This window comes from Leuresthes tenuis, unplaced genomic scaffold, assembly GCF_036924035.1.
Source record: "Leuresthes tenuis unplaced genomic scaffold, fLeuTen1.0.hap1 SCAF_7, whole genome shotgun sequence".
Lineage (NCBI taxonomy): Eukaryota > Metazoa > Chordata > Actinopteri > Atheriniformes > Atherinopsidae > Leuresthes > Leuresthes tenuis.
The window spans coordinates 19553693-19571750 of NW_027325361.1; the positions used below are offsets into that span (position 1 = coordinate 19553693).

At 40.1% G+C, this 18058-nt stretch overlaps 1 protein-coding gene across 5 annotated transcripts in view; it reads left to right on the plus strand.

The window, feature by feature from the left end:
- Window positions 1-190: 190 nt before the first annotated feature.
- The window catches only part of celf5a (cugbp, Elav-like family member 5a), a 181036-nt gene continuing 163168 nt past the window's right edge, over window positions 191-18058 (plus strand). For all 5 annotated transcript variants that reach the window (XM_072389750.1, XM_072389752.1, XM_072389751.1 and 2 more), the window contains exons 1-2: window positions 191-582; window positions 16171-16253. In XM_072389750.1, coding sequence (XP_072245851.1) covers window positions 225-582; window positions 16171-16253 — 441 coding nt within the window. In that variant the 5' untranslated portion in view covers window positions 191-224. The remainder of the gene's footprint in view (window positions 583-16170; window positions 16254-18058) is intronic.

An 18058-nucleotide genomic window follows, 5' to 3' on the forward strand; every position in this document is an offset into this window, starting at 1 on the left:
GTTGAGCTCCTTCATAAACACCACTGGGTGTCGCTCCAGAGTGTCTGATATCGTCCCCGTGCGCTTATTCCTCCAATATCTCCCCCCTCCGCTCTTGACTGTGTGTGCGGGTGCGTTGTGTGTCGGGTAGAAAGTCAGCCTGGTTTCCAGCTGAGTGCTTGCTCTCTCACAGTGTGTGTGTGTGTGTGTGTTGTCATTATTATCCACTCTGCTCCCAGCTCAGAATGGCCAGATTCACTCAGACTGAAACAAGAAGGCAGCACCATCCACAGCAGCCCCAGCCCGCTCTCTCCAGCCTGGTTTTCACCGGACCGGGGGCACCACCTACCCAACAACCACTACTACTTATCCCACATCAGCACCAGTACCCTCAGTTCACATTTCCGAAACCCATGAACGGGTCAGAACCCATTTCAATTCATCCGGAGAGCGGCAACATGAAAGACCAAGATGCCATTAAGCTGTTTATCGGGCAGATACCGCGGAACTTGGAAGAAAAAGACCTGAAACCCCTGTTTGAACAGTTTGGGAAAATCCACGAACTGACAGTTCTCAAGGACCGATACACCGGCATGCACAAAGGTAACGTGTCATCCCTCAAATGGCCGCGAGGACCACATGAGCTCAATAAGTCGTTATTAGTCTGTTGCCTGTATATTTTCAACTGATGTGTAGTGAAATGCTGGTATTTGCCACTTTAAAGCTTACCTTTTATTTGGTTAGCTCTTGAAATGTCCAAACAATTTGTCTCTACCATCATGTTCATCATCGCTCAGAATATCATCTAACATGCATGAGGCTTGGAATTTCATTCCAACTATGATTGGTTTCCCAAAACACAAGTTCTTATAAATTTTTGACAGCCTAATGAATTTATTAACGTTTGCATTTCCATCCATATCTTAAAGAATCCAGACAAAACATGACATTTTCACTTATAGTGAGTGCTTTCTTCCAGGAAGGATTCTTTTGTGTAATTGTAATCGAAGAGTATTTCCTTAACACGCTCCTAAGTGGGGCAGGGGCGCTCGGAAAGGATGCATTTTTAAAGAGCCATCCCTTGCCAGTCCCATCTTTTGCGGAGGGGCAGCATGATTTATTCATTCATATGCTTTCTTTAACATCCCTCCATGTGGGAACGGCACGGGCCGAGTGCAAAGCCGTCACAGCGAAATCTGTTCATACTACAATGTCTCCAAAGGGGCGCAAGAGCTGTCACAAGATGACGGACGTCGCCACGGAGATTGTGATGCTGCGCTGCCTCTGCTGAAATGGAAGGCTAAGGGAAGCAGAGGGTGTAAATCCACTCAGCTCACTATATATAGACCACAGTGGCAGCTTCCATCTTCCACAGCTCTAATGAAGTTGGTTAGCAGGAGTAAAAGGTGTGCAGATCGCTGCCTTGGGTGGGAAAACCATTTTACAACGGACCTACGTGTCCCCCCAGCCCTCCCCCCAAACGGGGAGTAAACGTCATCGTCCTTACCATTACTGTCGTCATCACCACCACTCATCATCACTTTCACCCAACTTTAATTCTGACGTTAGCACCCAGCCAGGCTCTACAAAAACAACGTCTTGGGGGTGCAACAGCAGTTGGAATAGTCAGTGGCATTTGTCTGTCATGATATTCATGCATGGGACCGCTGCCATTTCATTGTAATTACAACTGAGCAAATAGGAAAATGCATTGACACACTGTAGTTTTCAGTTCGATAACCATTAAGCAAAAGGAGAGAGAAAAAGCTTTGGCAATCTCACTGCTTCTGCATGACATTTATGGTTACATTTTTGGATTTGGTCTTAGTGTTCCTAAAACTGCCACATAGAAGCCAGAGACCAAAACATGCAGAAGCTATGACTGTCATTTGTCACATTGTTTTTTTTTTCTCTTAATTTTGTTTTTCACAGGAGATAAACCTTTTGTCATGGTGACGTTTAGAAAAGACACATAACAATAAATGACAGTGATGTAAATGCCATTTGCAAACATCGTAACCCTCGTCATGCCACATATGAAGACGTCAGCAAAAGATGAAAGTGACTTTTGTTACTATCATAGAGGCAGCTTGCAGTTGCCAGAAAACACTGACTTTAAATTTAGTCCATATTCGGTCATAGAATGTTGAAGTTTGTGAAGGTTTTGTTTGAATATTACCCACATGGCTTCACATTTCACGGCTCCAACAGTTGATGTTTTCAGCTTGTAGAAATTGATTTTTTTTTCCTTTCCCTTTTTTTTCCTTCTTATTTTTAGTGTAGTACTCATTTGACAGTCAATAGTTTTTGATGATTTTGTGATTGTGGTGTGCTTGCATATACGACAGCATCATTGCACTGTGTTGCGTAATGATTGCAGTATTTGGCTCTTTGACTGATTGTGGTCCCGGGGAAGAGAAAATAAAAATCAGGCTCTTTGACATACGACAGGACATAAAACCATACCCCAAGCCTAAAACAGCTCCTTGGTAGGTGTGAGTATAATTCTAGAGAAATATATGTCACAATTACAATCTTAGTGGATCCTTTTTGTTAATTTAATGAAGTATCTTTTTTTCTTGATTCTCATATTTGAGAAGTTTTTTTTAAATTGGCCTTATACATTAATCACGAGTATTGTCGGTTGATTACGTAATTTCTCCTTGTATAGATAAAGAAGAGGGGGGGGGGGGGGCGTCTTAGCTTTTAAGTCTGCAATTGAGATGTACTGCTCGCCTTCCACAAGAGTCTTGTATGATCATCTCCTCTGGGCAGCTTGTGGGTTTGCAATGCAAAACTCAAACTCAAAACAGACTTGTAATAAAGACAAATCCCCCCTTTAAAAGAAAAGAAATCTTCGATTGGGAAAAAAGTGAACTCTCATCGAATGATCAACTAAATTTTTCAACTAACACAAATTACTAAACAACTAATAAAATTTGAAGTTTGAAGTTTCATTCTTTTGTTTTCATTTCATGGATGACGAAAAATGTGTACTGTAAATGTAGGTAGATCATAGAGATAACCTCATCCAAGTGAAAATGATACCAACATCATTTCAAATGTACGACTCAGTGAATATTTACCCTCATTCATTAAATTACAAACAACTCATTAATTTTAGATAAGCAGAGTTCACTCAAATTAAATGTCTAAGAATGTAATTATGCCTGGCTGCGCAATTAACAACACGTTATCAAACTCTAATATGTCAGTGATCTTTTATAGTTAATCGTGTTATTAAATAGAAGGGGATTATGGGTGCTCCATCCTGATGGAGACACTGGGACAGCACTCTCTAAAAAGCACACTCACTCTAACAAAGGCATAGATGGACAGTGGGATTCACACACACACACACACACACACACACACACACACACACACACACACACACACACACACACACACACACATGTAAACAAACTTTAAGCACCATTTTCATTAGACTAAGTGTTTCACATTCTGTCATTTTGATTTTCATTTCATCTACATTTGGCTCTCTGTGTTTATTATTTCGTCTTTTCTTATGCAGCTATTTTCCCCCCTTTGGTAATCCTTGGGGGAAAACATGGAATTAGTTTGTAAAGCGTGATAATAATGCATGGCCATAATAACTTGACTCAAGAGGATTAGCAAATGCGCATTGTCTGAAGCAGCAGTCTCTTGGGTGATCAGCTGGTTGCCTCCCTAAACAGTGGCTGCCTCTCCCAATTAAAAATTCAGTCTAGTCTGCCTCTTCAAATGATTAATTCTGCCCACGCTGTCGATGGCCTGCCAATTATTGTCGCCCAAATGGTATTAATAGGTAGAGGATTTCCTGATGTTAAATTTATCACATATAATGAAAACTTCTCCTTTTGGCTCTTATTAGCTCATGCTTACAGCACATGGAGTACACATTCTTGAATATTTATGCACATGCATTTATGCAGAACGGAGGCTCTTTTTACTTTTTAAGCTTTTTTATTTTCCAAATGAACAACTCTGTCTTGAAAAAGTGGATGTTTTTATGGAAAGCAACTATCTTTGGCCAGACTGTACGCTCAAATCAGACAGAAAAAATAGTATAGGATTCAGCACAGCAGACAGACAGACAAACAATCCCTATGCTGCTTCAATCTGCTTGCCAGGCCAGCCCTCATATCAATATTAAGCTTGTGTCTGCTATCATTCTGTTAATGCATTTATAAATGGAGATATTGCCATAGACCCCAGCCAAGCAGAAGCATATTAAATCACGGAATAATCTGATGAAATATTTATCCAAGTTTTTATTTTTTTTCCGCTTCGAGCCTGTCTGATGGATAGGGTTTCTCTGCGAGTTGTCTTCGCGCTAAGGAGGAGAAAAAGGAAGAAAGCAGAATAGTTGGTCAAGCATGTGCACAAAAAAACAAAGGAAAAACAAAAGACTTTGTAAGATTCAACAGCAATTTTCCCAAATAATACCGTATCCTAGAGGTTGTGATATTGATTAAAATAATCTCTGGTTTGTTAAAGCAACTTTCGATTCTTTGATAAGAAGTACAAGTCCATCTACATGTCTTAGAGTTGTGTGTGCCTTATGAAAAGTGTCAAAGATCATGGTACTGCTGTAGGACAGCATCCCTCCTGAGGAAACAGCTGGGATAAACTCCCTTGCAGACCATAAACAAAGCTGTAGATGTGTTATGAATGGTACACAACATGCTGTGGTACAATTACAAATTGAATACTCATCAGGATTTCATAGGCTTTTAGGAAGTAGAACTAAACAGTTTCACAAATATTTCAATTTTCACATTTGTTTTCCATTCATAAGAAAGGAAAAGCAATTCTCAGTCTCCTTGAAGTTTTGTGCAATGGTGTGATTGAACAAATCTGAGTGAAAAAATGTTCTGTCAGGCCCGTGAGCAAAGGCCATTGAGCCAAGCTAATGCAGCAAAAACACTCGCTTCGCAATCTTTAAACATCTGTAAATATTGTAATAAGCAACAGGGCTTTCCTCATAAAATATGCAGCAGTTCAACTGGTACTGACAGGCGCTATGGGCCTTGACTTCAGGATGAGGAGTGCTGCCTCCCCCTTTCTCCTGCTTACTTCTGTTGGTTTCCCAAGGAGAATCTTGGTAATCTTGGATACAGACAAGGCAGCGCTCCGTTGGAGGTTAGCATCCGCACACCAGACTCACCTGACTTTTATCTTGTCTCCACTTCTTTCATTCTCCCTTAATCCCTACCTGTGAGAGCCTTTCAGATGGATTGATTTCCAGCTCCAATGCAACATTTATTACAGCTTGCACTATATAATACTTTCAGTAAGTTGTAAGTGCTCTTATTCTATGACCTTTTTGCAATATTTTTGCTCTGAATGGGCACCTGGAGCAGAGAGCGACATGGGTATATCTGTGATGAGCTCCCAGGAAAAGCAAACCTATTTTATCTGACAGACTTACTGAAAAAATGCACATACCCTATGTTGTTCATAAAGCTGAATAAATTAAGTTATTTGCAGCTTTGCTTTTAAAGTCACTAAAAAAGTTTTTCATTACTGCATCACAAAATGATTTGTTGATAGCCTGATTTAGTTGTTTTTGAAGAGATTTTTTGTAAGGTTTTGTGAAGGATTCATTCAGTCGTAGACAGAAGTCAGCATGCTTTCAGTTTGTAACAGGTGAGTTAGCCACCTCGGTAACTTAACTGTACGTTAGTACGTTATGAAATTAATAAATACCTATCTGATTCAAAGGGGATGTTGTATGGAAATCCACCACACTGCATTTGCTTGAACACCTATGACATTTTTGAAGTTTAACTTGTTTTAGATGATTAAAATTTCCCCTCTGCTGCCCTTATATTAAGTAGCTGTTAGCTTGGTTCGCCCGTTGGCCCTCCTTCCTGCTCCTCCAAATGGAGAGTGCTCTGATCGCTGTCTACAGCGGGAAAAACACAATTACTTCATATGACCCTGTTAAAGCTAAAAATTCCACAAGCTCTCTATCTCAGTTGTTTTGTTGATTTGATTCATACAAGACAGGATGTAAATTTGAATTTAACAATTTTTTTTATGAACGTTTAGTCTGCTTTTGATTCTCTTCCTTTTATATTTTGACTTGAATTTATTTTATGCATGTTTGTTTTGGTGCTGGGTCACATTTCTTTTCTAAATGGTAGAGTTTTCAGAGGCATACCGCCCTCTCGTTCATGCACAAAGGTCGTGGCTATTTTCTTGCTCTAAACATAGGGATAGAAGCACATCTATTTTGTATGGGTAGCTTTGCAGAGAGTGCCATTGCCTACAGAGCAAAGTGTACTTTTATGACGGGGTTATAAAGGCACAGAGGGAAAAAAAAGAGGTAAGGAGCGAGGCAGGAGGGGATTGGTGGTTTCTGTTAGAATAGCATTAACTCTTTAATGTTGTGTTTGAGCCTGACTGAGCACAGATTCATTTTAGAAGGAAAATGAAATAACAAGGGAGAAGGGAGAGAGGAGATTTTAATGCAATGTTTTGTGATAATCCCTCTACATTTTGGAATGGTTCAGGAGAACTCATGCGATAAAGCCTTGTACAAGCTGAGAAAATAATAAGTTATTTGTCTTGCTTTATAGTAGTGTGCCCTTGGAGGGCCTGCTAACCCCCATGTTTTGGCCAAAAAAAACAATCACAGATTAGTCAAGCTGTCACATCTCTCTGATTGCCAAATAGCTGAGCCCTTGATGTTGGCACAAATGAACAATGCATAAATGTTGTTCATGTATCTGCCTGAGAGTGCATGTGAGCACAAGGCTTTGTGGATATGCCTCAGCACTGTCACCCAATCCTTCTCTGTCGTACAGCCCAGTGTGACAGAGAGGAATTGAATGGGGTCGGTGGCACATGTATGCAGCGCGGCCCACAAGGCAAATGACAGACAGACACATGGCACCGAAAAATGGATGTATGGACGGATGGATAAGTGTAGAGGAAAAGATGAAGTGTTTGTCAGAGATGCAGAAACAAATGGTAGCTTTTATCCCGAGGCACTGGGAGAGTAGAGTGATGGCTCAGCTCGGGACACGGAGGATGAGTCTGACAGGTCGAGTAGCGTTTTGGCACCGGAGGGCGGGATAGATGGAAGGTGGAAGAGGAGGAGCAGAATACAAGTATGGCAGAAAAAATAATCACCTGAAAGCTGTTGACATGAGAAAACCCCTCTAGTATCACTAGCAATACACAATTTTGATGCTACAACTGCTTCTGCTATTACTGAGTCTGACGCTGAGGTTATTTGTAATTTCATAGTATGGTTCAAATTACTAGTCGAACGTACAAGCGACAATGCCAAAGATCTTACGTGAGAAATGATTAAATGAATAATTCTAAAAAAAATGTCAGCGTTTTTACAACACTGAGGTGCTCTTCTTTTCCAGCCTAAGTGGGATCTATAGCGAGGATGAGTTATAAGTTACATGATCAGCCTTGTTATCTAAAGATATTATTCAAACCTTAAAATGTAAGGAAGACACATTTTAGAATTAAAAAAATGTCTACGAATGATCAAATCCATGTGTGAAGATACATGCTGCTCAGCATGATTATAAATAGAAATTCTGTGGTATTTCCGAAAATAGGTTAAGCTGCCATCGCTGCACTGCTGGCATGACATCACTGATTGCCTGCCAGCCTAACCCCCTCCAAAAAAAAAAAAAAAAAACTGCTCCAGCACTGCTCAGAAAGAAGGAACGGAGTGAGGGGGAGACACAGAGGGAGCATCTGTTGGCGACTGCAGAGCTCTGTCCCCGTCCTTTTCAGCGCCTTTCCCCCACCTCCCCTTACACACTGTCCCTTCCATCACTCTGCCATCTCTCCCTCCATCCTTCAATCACTCCCTCCTGTATTTTTCTCACCGACGGAGCGTCACTGTGGCCAACAGTCTCTGTGCTTTATTGCCAGTGACACAAACTGGTTAGAGGCTTTGTACTGGAGATGTGTCGCATCCACATTTTTTCTCTTTGTGTGATAAGAGCAAATTGCCTGCCAGATATTGCAGAATAGTGAGATGAGAGATGGAATTTGTGTTTCTTTTTTGATGATCAAATGATAATTTGGTTTAATGAGTACGGTATATGAATTTTATAAGAGCTCCAACATGGCACCTGATCAGGGTATAGATCAACGGTAGATCTGGCTTAATTAAAAAAGAGAAGAAGTTTAAAAGTAATTAATGGCTGATGGGTTCTCTTTTTTGTTTTGTCTGCTTTTTGAATTAAGTTTAGATGATGTTTTCTGCTAGTGTGACTATCTATCTATCTATCTATCTATCTATCTATCTATCTATCTATCTATCTATCTATGTACATCTTTGATCACTTCTTCATTAGCGAACAGTATTTCTGGCATCCTCTGGGCTTAATGTGGTTACTAGGAAATGTACGTCAATGCAATTAACACCCTGGTGCTTGCTTGTTAGTCACACCATTAGAGGTAATTATTAATCTTCTACAGCTCCAGTGGTGACATGAGATAAATAAAAAGAGACAAGTAAAATATTTGGTATGCAAGTTAAAAGTAAAAATATGTGTTTGCTCATTTTAAATTCAAAGTAAGCATTTGATAGAAAGGAGAACTATGAGAAGCAGAGGACTCATTGTAAGTTTATTTGTAAAGTCCTATGTAATGATCGTTTTCTCTTATGTTGTCTACATATGTGGTGATGAGGAATGTGTGCTTTTATGGTTTGTCTGGGTATTTTTTTCTTCCCATTTTCTCACATCTTTCTTCCTGATCCCTCTTTCAACCAATCCATCCAAGCAACCTCTGGGCCTTTGAAGCAGTGTCTTTAAAGGTAACTTTCAATTTGTAAAATCAAAGGGACTGAGAACCTGATCCTTGTCCTAGTTTACAGTCAGTTTGCAGCTGCCAGTCATCTATGATTGTGGCTTTGCTATGATCTATTGATCTGTTTCAAAGGTTGAAATGCCTTTCACCCTCTGAGAGAAGAGAGATCTTATTTAGTATATTCCATCAAATATGCCAGTCAGATACATTAGAAGAAGATGACTCTGAAGACTCTGCATTATTCTAACAGATTGAAATGTATTGTACTATACTGTGAGCAGCACGAGCCAAATGGTTGAGAGCCGGGTGGAAATGATTTTATTATTTCCTCTCTTGTAATCCTGTTTGTTTTTCGAAGCGGTTGTTCCAGTTCATGAAGAGGAGGAGATTGAGTTTTCTGACTTTGAATTAGGCAGGGGGCTCAGAGAAACTTTTATTGATTTCTGTAAATCCCTTGGTCGGAGCACACTTTGAGGGAAGGAGGAACGAAGACTTGGAGAGATGGCACTTGGCAGGTAAACTCTTGTTGACCTCCCAAAAGTAACACAGCAGGAGGCAGTAAGTGTGAACCTACGCATTATTTACAGCCTATGAAACTCCATCCATTAACGGTGTCAATTAGCCTGTTCATCAGGGATGCAGGGCACTAGATGTCTTTATAGATCGGGTCATTGCTTTAATGGCAAAAGAGGGATGAAGTGCCCAGCTAGTCTACAAAAGTCAAGGCTGACTTTAAAGGCTACAGAACGGTGGTAGATGCCAAAGTGCTGCATCATAAGTGTTATCTAGCCACATGTTGAAGTAGCGCTGGCTGACTTTGGGCGGGGAATTGCCAGCTGCAATACATCATGTCACCCCTCCATACTGCATTGGCTGCCAAACAGCCTTATCTTTATCAGGGAACAAGTTGGAACTGTACAGTTTTAACCTTCTCAATGCTGGTGCACTCACTATATGTAGTCATAAGTGCATATGGCCGCTTGAGAGAGAAATGCTCTACAGTTGGATTTATATGAAGTACCACTTGTACCTTAAGAGAACTATTTAACCTCGGTACCACGCAATAGATTGTGAGTGTTAAGGCGTCACAGCCTATCAAAATGCTTGGCTATGAAGGCTTCTTTTCACTTATATTGATTCTCAAACATGTTTGGCCCCTTTAGAGCAGGTTTATTGCTTTTGTCGCACTCATTAAGCATTGCTTTCACACCGTAACATGTACATATATACGTTTTGTAAATACACTTATACACACACAGTCTCTCCTTTGGGATGTGCTGCCTATGGATCTGTTTGACTGATTCTTGGAGGCTAGTGTAGTCTATGTGAGGAAGTAGCAACAAATCAATGGCTAAGGGTTTCCTGCTCAGGGGTCAGAGAGGATACCAGGGAGGGTGAGGGGGACTATTTCTTGCCTTCATGATAGAAACCGATGCTCTTCAGTGCTCAGCAGCGTTCATCCTACCCCAGCTTATTGCTCAAGGTGATGGGATAACTGTTGGGGTATGATTGAGAAAGGAGAAATGAAAGATATTTTGGAGCTGGATGCAGCAGAGATGAGGGGATGGGGAGATTTGATGAAGGAAGGATGGAAGAATGAGGTCGGATTCAGGAGGTTTTAAATGAGCACACTTGTTGGTGTCTTTTAAGATGACTGTCTGGTTTAATTAAGCTTTACAAGTTCCACTAGGCTACTGCTTTTATTATACAATCATTATGAGCCCATTTGGCCAGGGCAAAGAATGTATTGTTGTCAGAACAATGACTGAGATTATCGTGGGAAATTCCTGCCTTCAGCTGTTTCCCTTTATTAAACTTTCTTGTGTGTCCTTTATCACTCTGAATATTGGTATTATTGTTTTAGCATGTAAACCGACAAGAGTATTTTTCAAAGCTGAGAAGAGATGTTACGAGTTCAAAGTTTCTCTGAGACCAAACTGATTGCCGCCCTCATGGTCAATCTGGACCACTGAGCCTCCTGCCTCCCTGCCTGGCAGTGATTCAGGTCATCATTACATTGTATCACTGATGTTGGGAATGATGTGTGTTTCAGCTTCCAACCCCTCTGCAAGCCCATCAGTTCCCCCAGAGCCCCACACAGCAGTAAATGGAGTAAGCAAGTAATCTACCAACAGTGATAGTATTTTCCAAAAAGTGCAAATGATGTGTGAGGTAGCGGGCGAGATCGGTGCCAGGACTGGCTTGGTTTCTGCTACCTTCACACTTTCTGACCACGGAAATGCCACAGTGAGAGCAAGTTCACACTTTTTCATTACACTGGGGCAGCATGGCTCCTCTGGGGCAAGGAGATGGAGAGAACAGGAGCAAAGAAGATATGAAAGGTGGAGTGAAAAGAGAGAGGTTGTGGTTTAAACCGGCCTAGTCTCCTGGGACTTGCATTGACATTTGACAATTCTGCAGTACACGATTTATGCCCAGTGCCAGTATAGAAGTAGGACGTTTATATTGAGCCGCTGCAGTTGATACCACAGCCTGCAGTCAATAATCATAATCATGGTGGTGGGTGTAAATTAATCTTTTCATGTTTCTGCTGGTGCTTATCAGCTGCTGAAGTAGTTCATTATTTGAGAAAAACAAAACAAACAAACAAACACAAAATAAAACAACAACGAAAAACAATGAGCCAAACCTGTCTTTTACATTCTGATTCAATCCTGTTAATTAATGGTTATTTGCCAAATTTAGAAAAAAGAAATGCTTTGCTTGAATTGATTTGCTCACAGAGGTCAAAAGGCTGCTCAATTAATTTAGAATGATCACGGTTGAGAAGTTTAAGTACTGAGTCACAATTAAATAAACGTCTCTGTATTGTTAAGCATGATTAGTCAAAAATGTTTTCTGTTTTGTAATCAACTGATATTTAATTGTGAAAAAAAGGAAATATTACAGTACTTTACTGTAAGACTAGACAGTAGATAAAATGGCCAAAGCCACGGGGTTTGAAACTGAGAGAGCAGTCTGTTTGCAGACTGAAGGTATAAAAGGTATGAACTAAAATGTGGAAGAGCTGAAACTATCCAAATGGCACAGAACCATACTTTTGATGAACTGAAGGAGCTAAAACAAAGACAAACAGAACAATCCAAGAGCTAAATTCCAAAGACTCAAGGTAGAGATGGTAAAACATTGACTGACACATCACAAGTGATGTCAGGAATCTGGCAGTGAACACTGAAAACCAAGGGGCATATGTAGTGGAATCAGTGATTAGGTGAGCGGTTGCAGCTGAGTGATGAGCAACAGGGAACAGGTGATATGGTGATGTTGAAGCAGGACAAAGGCAACTGACATCTAGGAGAAATGAACAAATAACAACAGATAAAACCAAACTCAGAAACATAGACAAGAACCAAGAACACAAAAAATAAAGCTCTTACATCAAGAATTCAAGTAGCTACTAACTCAGCATACAATAGTAGCAGAATAAAGGGAACACCAGTAAACAAAGAATAAAACCTAACAAAAGCAGGATACCTAAAGAAATCCATTTCTTAGCTGTATTTGGGACCCTGTAGGCTCATTTGGCTCATTTTGAGCAGATAAACAGGTATGTGTGCAGTTGTACAGTGTTAAGTCAGATAAACAGATAAACAGACTTGTCACGCTGTCTTTCTGATCTCCAAGAGTTGAACAATTTTTTACAAATTTTGTTTTGTCACTTTTGGCCCTATAACCTATATTCATTACACTCCAGTTGATACAATTTGTATGATTTTGACTTCACAGATGTGAACCAAGCCGACAAAAACAGGTCTTGCAGGTAAAGAAAGTGGGGCATTGGCTCACAGACCCAGTGGACACACGAATGCGTGAGCGGGAACACACTTCTTACTCACTCTGTCTCCTGTTCATCCTCTGCCTCTCTGATTTGTTCATGCAAAATCTGTAGAAAGATACAAAACATAAGAGGAGAACATGGGGAAGAAGTGACAAGGTACACGACCAAGCAAAACATTACAATGAAAGTGTTAAAAGTGTGTGTGCAATAAGCGAGTGGTGTGATGAGGGTGAGTGTGAGTGTGTATGAGCAACTAAAGAGAATATTAAATAAAACAAAAGGAAAAAATTAATTAATACAGTATGCTAAAAATGATAATAATAACAACATTAGTAATAATAGTGATGGTTATACTGCTAATAGTAGCAAAAATAGAATTACTTCCACTACTACTTCCACAACTGATGACAATACTAGTGATAAGTAATAACGAACATGAATACGCATATGAAATTGGCCCAAGACACCAGAACATTGGAGCAGATATAGGACCAGGCTCACACATCAGGAGGGCCACGGAGGGACCCTTCAGGGATGCCAGGACATCAGTACTGTTCATTGTAATCAGATTCACCATTTTTTTTTGTTGTTTGTTTTTGCTCATGCAGCACTCTTTAATTACATGCCACTTCTATGGAGCTTTAGGGACTCAGTCATATGTCACTGTACAAACATTGCACACTTAAGGATATATCATTAAGAAATAGAAGTCCAGAGCCATCGAGTTACCATTGGTGATAAGAGGCAAGTGTGGTTAGAAGGAAAAAGAGAAGGACTGCAAAGGAGGATGAGGATTTTTTTTCTCTTTGAAGCTGAAATCTTTGTGTAAGATAAAGCCGTTTTAGGTTTTTGTCAGATGATCATCTCTTAGATAGGGACGGTATCCCCCGTTGCTGTGTCAGCAGGCTTTGATTACAGTGGCTTTTTGTCGTGTTTCAAACTATTTCATCATGCTTCCCCCACACACACTTTTGCACTTGGTATGCAATGCAGCACTGGCAATTTGTACGTGTTTGGATTCCAATTATGGAGTTGTTAAAGCTTTTTCGCCCGTGGCCTGCAAATTCTTATTAAGCCATACATTAAAGAGCACAGAATCACATTTAAATGGAGTTCATGTTTCTCTTTTGTTTGCCAGCGTTGTGGTTGTTATTAATTTATTCTCAATGCCCTGTGCATTACACATGAACAAATAAATCGTCTTTGTGATTGTAATGCAAAATACTTGTTTCTTATTCAGAGATGGGGCAGTGTTTGTCGAGTAAATCAACAACAACAAGCCCAGTGAGAGCAGGAACAAAATAAAAGCCAAAATCGAGCCATTCCACCCTTTTACTCTCACCCACTAAAGAAACCCAACACTATGGCTTCCTGCAGTCTTGGTCTTTTAAGTTGATGCAGAGTAGAGATGGTGCATTAGACAGCAGTGTGAGTGACTGAGTGATTTACTTGGTGGTGGCGATTGGAAATCATTAGGTTCGGGGTGCTGGGACACTATTGGATATGGAGTGGGTTGCACAATGACCTCAAAGGTCCTGACCCCGGACATGCTGCATTGTCTATCTTTCATGTACCGTAATGCATGGCAGTGGGCAGCAAGGCTAACCCAGGCAGAGGGAGAATCTTCATGAAAAACAGCAGCTTAAACGTTATTTTAAATAGTAGTGGTAAAATGTTGCAAGCACTTACACTCGATCCAGAGCGCTTTAGGAGGATAAAAAAAAAAAGTTCCATACGGCTAATGGATCAATGACTTCTTGATTCCGTCCTGTTCAAGCTACAGTGGAGACATAACCATGGTGTGCTAAGGCACAAAAAATATGGTGTGTGGAGGAATAAAAGTGATCTCGTAAGAGACAAGAAAAATGGATTGGAATATTGTCCGTGTAAAGATATTTAATACATCACCACCCACTGAATACATTTGGCTGATGAAATGAGATCCAGAATGCAATGACTGCTAATAAACTATCTTCAGAGTGGCAGAAATATGATGCATGCTAACCCATATGAACCTCATTAATAGAACACAAGCAAATCTATTTATCTAGATAGTCAGGGGCAAAATGATTGCCTCAATTCTCAATCTGGTTTCCTCCCATCTCTTTGCTTCTGTCTCTTCTCTTCTCTTCTCTTCTCTTCTCTTCTCTTCTCTTCTCTTCTCTTCTCTTCTCTTCTCTTCTCTTCTCTTCTCTTCTCTTCTCTTCTCTTCTCTTCTCTTCTCTTCTCTTCTCTTCTCTTCTCTTCTCTTCTCTTCTCTTCTCTTCTCTTCTCTTCTCTTCTCTTTCGCTGAAGTGTACAGATGTGTGATGCTTGCACATGCATCCTTTGCATTGGTTCAAGGCTGATGGGTGTAAACGTGTCTAGACAGTGGCAGGTAAATTTTCAGATAAAAAGACATATCACGTTTTTGTTTCTATCTTTTAGTTTCAAAATAAAAAAAATAACAGAAAAGCAGCCTGAAGCAAACATTTCAGGCCCCCTGCACGGTCAGTGCTTAGCAACAAACCATTTGGCAGGGTTCACAGCATGTAAAAAAAGTTGCTGGCTGCAAAATGTCTTTTAGTTTGAGAGAGTTTAGCCATTCTTTCTGCAAAATACTTTTAGATCTGCAAGAGTCTTAAGCTGTCCTGCATACATAGATTTTAGAAGTCTCTCTACAATTTCACTGATGTTAAGGCAGGGAAACCATGAGGGCTCTGGCAAAACTATCAGCTTGTGCCTCTAGTGTATTGTGGATCATTGGGTGTGTTTAAGATCACAGTGCTTTTTATCTTTAGCTTTTTGCTTTATTCTATGAACATTTTTATTTTTTGCTAGTATTCAATTGAATCTCTTCTTGCCTTGATCTATGTATTGTTCCTGATCCCATCGGTTGGAGGAAAGGTTTCCTTGTGATCAGTTTTCCATAAGAGTATATATTTGTACAGGTATGACCACACAGCAGAGCAGGGTACCACTACCCAAACTGCCCACACTTTTGAATGTTTCTGTATGCTATATATGTATATACATACATATAAAGCATACCTTACATATTGCAGTTGAACATTCACTCCAGAGGGTTTAACACTATATCCTGCCTTTTACTCTGTCAGTAGTATGAGCTGATCCTGACACTGACCCTTTTCTTCTTCTCTTCCCCTGCCTCAATACACTCCCGCAATCCTGTTTCTTTTATCTACACTGCTGTCACAACCATTCATGGTGAGGACACTGACCAGACTGTTAGGAGCTCTGGACAAGACATAGCACTAGGAATGAGGAGGCCTGACAATTTACCCAAATAATACTCTGTTCATCTCATATGTTTTTTGCTGTGGTTTTCTCTAATCTCCTCTCCCCTTGCGATGATAGGAGAATACCCACAAGTCACCTGGCGTCTTGCATGATTGCTTGTTTTTATGACCATTGCTCTGTTTATTCGAAACATGTTTGCAAGGTTTGTGTTTTTAATAGCTTATGGGACCTAATATGCAGTTTGGTTCCATAATTGTGCTAAGTACTATTTATTTGTGTGACTTTTTTTTTTAAACTCTGCTTTTAAGATTTATCTTATTCTAATCAGGGTTATATGTGCTAATCCTTTGTTGCAGGTTGTGCATTTCTCACCTACTGCGCTCGTGAGTCAGCCATCAAGGCCCAGAATGCGCTCCATGAACAGAAAACACTGCCAGGGGTAAGCCTCTGCCTTTCTTTCCTCCTCTTCTGACCCTTCTCTTTCTCCTCTGTGGTGGTCAGCTATGCCATCTGCAACTGGTTGCACACCAGTTTGCATAGTCCTGAAAATAAAAATACTGGAGAGCTTTTCAATCAATAGCTGAGCCTTTTGAAGACTTTTCCATGTGTCTGTTCTCAAGAGGATATTCTGAAGCATTGATCAGACACACTCTGCCTCATAGCTTTTAACCAACAGCATAGAATGACATAGAAATAGAAATAGAAATAGAAATAGAAATAGAAAGCGGTACAGTTCTGGAAAACTGAACAGGAAAAAAAGTCTGTGTAGAGTCCAGTGTATCCTGTGAGATAGGATTCACCTGCAAGCTCTATTTATAAAATTAGTTTACAGTTTACACATTTATTTGTTCATATGCCTCTGTGCAAAGCTGTATCTATGTGAAATTCTGTTTATGTTGAGATGATGACACAGTTAGACAGACGGAAGGATGGGTGGGTAGAAGTGACCCTCTAAAGAAGCAGCATGGTTTAACGTGCACAGACCACGCTGCACAAAGTAGAGGCAGCGATAAAAATCTCTATATCCCTCCACCCCACACCCCATCCGATGGAGGACAAAGAGCCTGACAAACTCAGCCAAAGGGCAGATGTCTGACATTAAGCAGGCAAATATGACGACCAACTTTGAACATTTTTCCAGTGGCTTCCTCGAAAAATAACATGTTTAATTTATTCTGCAAATTAGCCAAGTGTGAGGCTAGGGGGCATTATACGGCTGTTTTGATCTGCATTTTGAATAATAAAAGATAATTAAGTGAAAGAACGGGGATACAAACTTTCTCCACACAAGTACGGTATGTTCAAGAGAGAGGTTACAATAGTGAACATCTCTGACATATGTATACATACATATATATACACACATACATATAAATATATATGTAGATAGTTAGAAAGATAATATGTATATAAAAGATGGATGACGTAGTGACTGCTCTCAAAAGTGAAGCGATGCTGAAGTCCATTAAATTGTAATACCACTGATATATGCTGGCTTCATAACATCTCTGGCTCCAATAGACTTCCATTTAGAAAATGTCAATTTCTCTCATTAAATACTAAATCAATATATTTTTCCCTCCAGACATTATGGTGTCATTAGCTAAATCCACTCCTTTTGATGAGTGTACTGGTGGCCTTTTAGAAAACACTTCCACGATTTGATAGATATTAGGCCTAAAATATACTTCAAATTTATAGTCACATCTATATCCAAAAAAGCCCAAGATGGCAACAGCCAAAACTCAAACTCAAGGCTTCATAGTAGCAATTAACAAAGTGATAGGTAGCTATGTTCACTTCTTATATGTTGGTCTGACTTCAGACTTGATTTTACCAGAATTGTCCAAAGCTTGTGCGTGAAAACAGCTTTATTCTAAAAGTAGTGCAGAAATCCAGACACTCCTCTGAGTGGAGTGCCTTATTAAGCAATTCATAGTGATAGCAAAACACTAAATGATGATAAAAAAGTAACAATTAAATAACTATAAAAACACAGCCTTGCATTCACATGCACTTTCAGTAAAGTGAAAGTTGCCATGTGAGAAATAACAATGTTTCCTGGTATCGTCCAGTGTTACTTTAGCAATACAGATGACTACCCCCTTTATCCCACCCAGTCCTGTCCACCCTGCATCCTCCAGTCTCTCCCCACTCCCCGTGCTCTGCTGCCACTGCTCATCCTAAGACAGAGGATGTCATAGAAATGTAACAGCCAGACATTGATGGTTGTCAGGCTGGGGC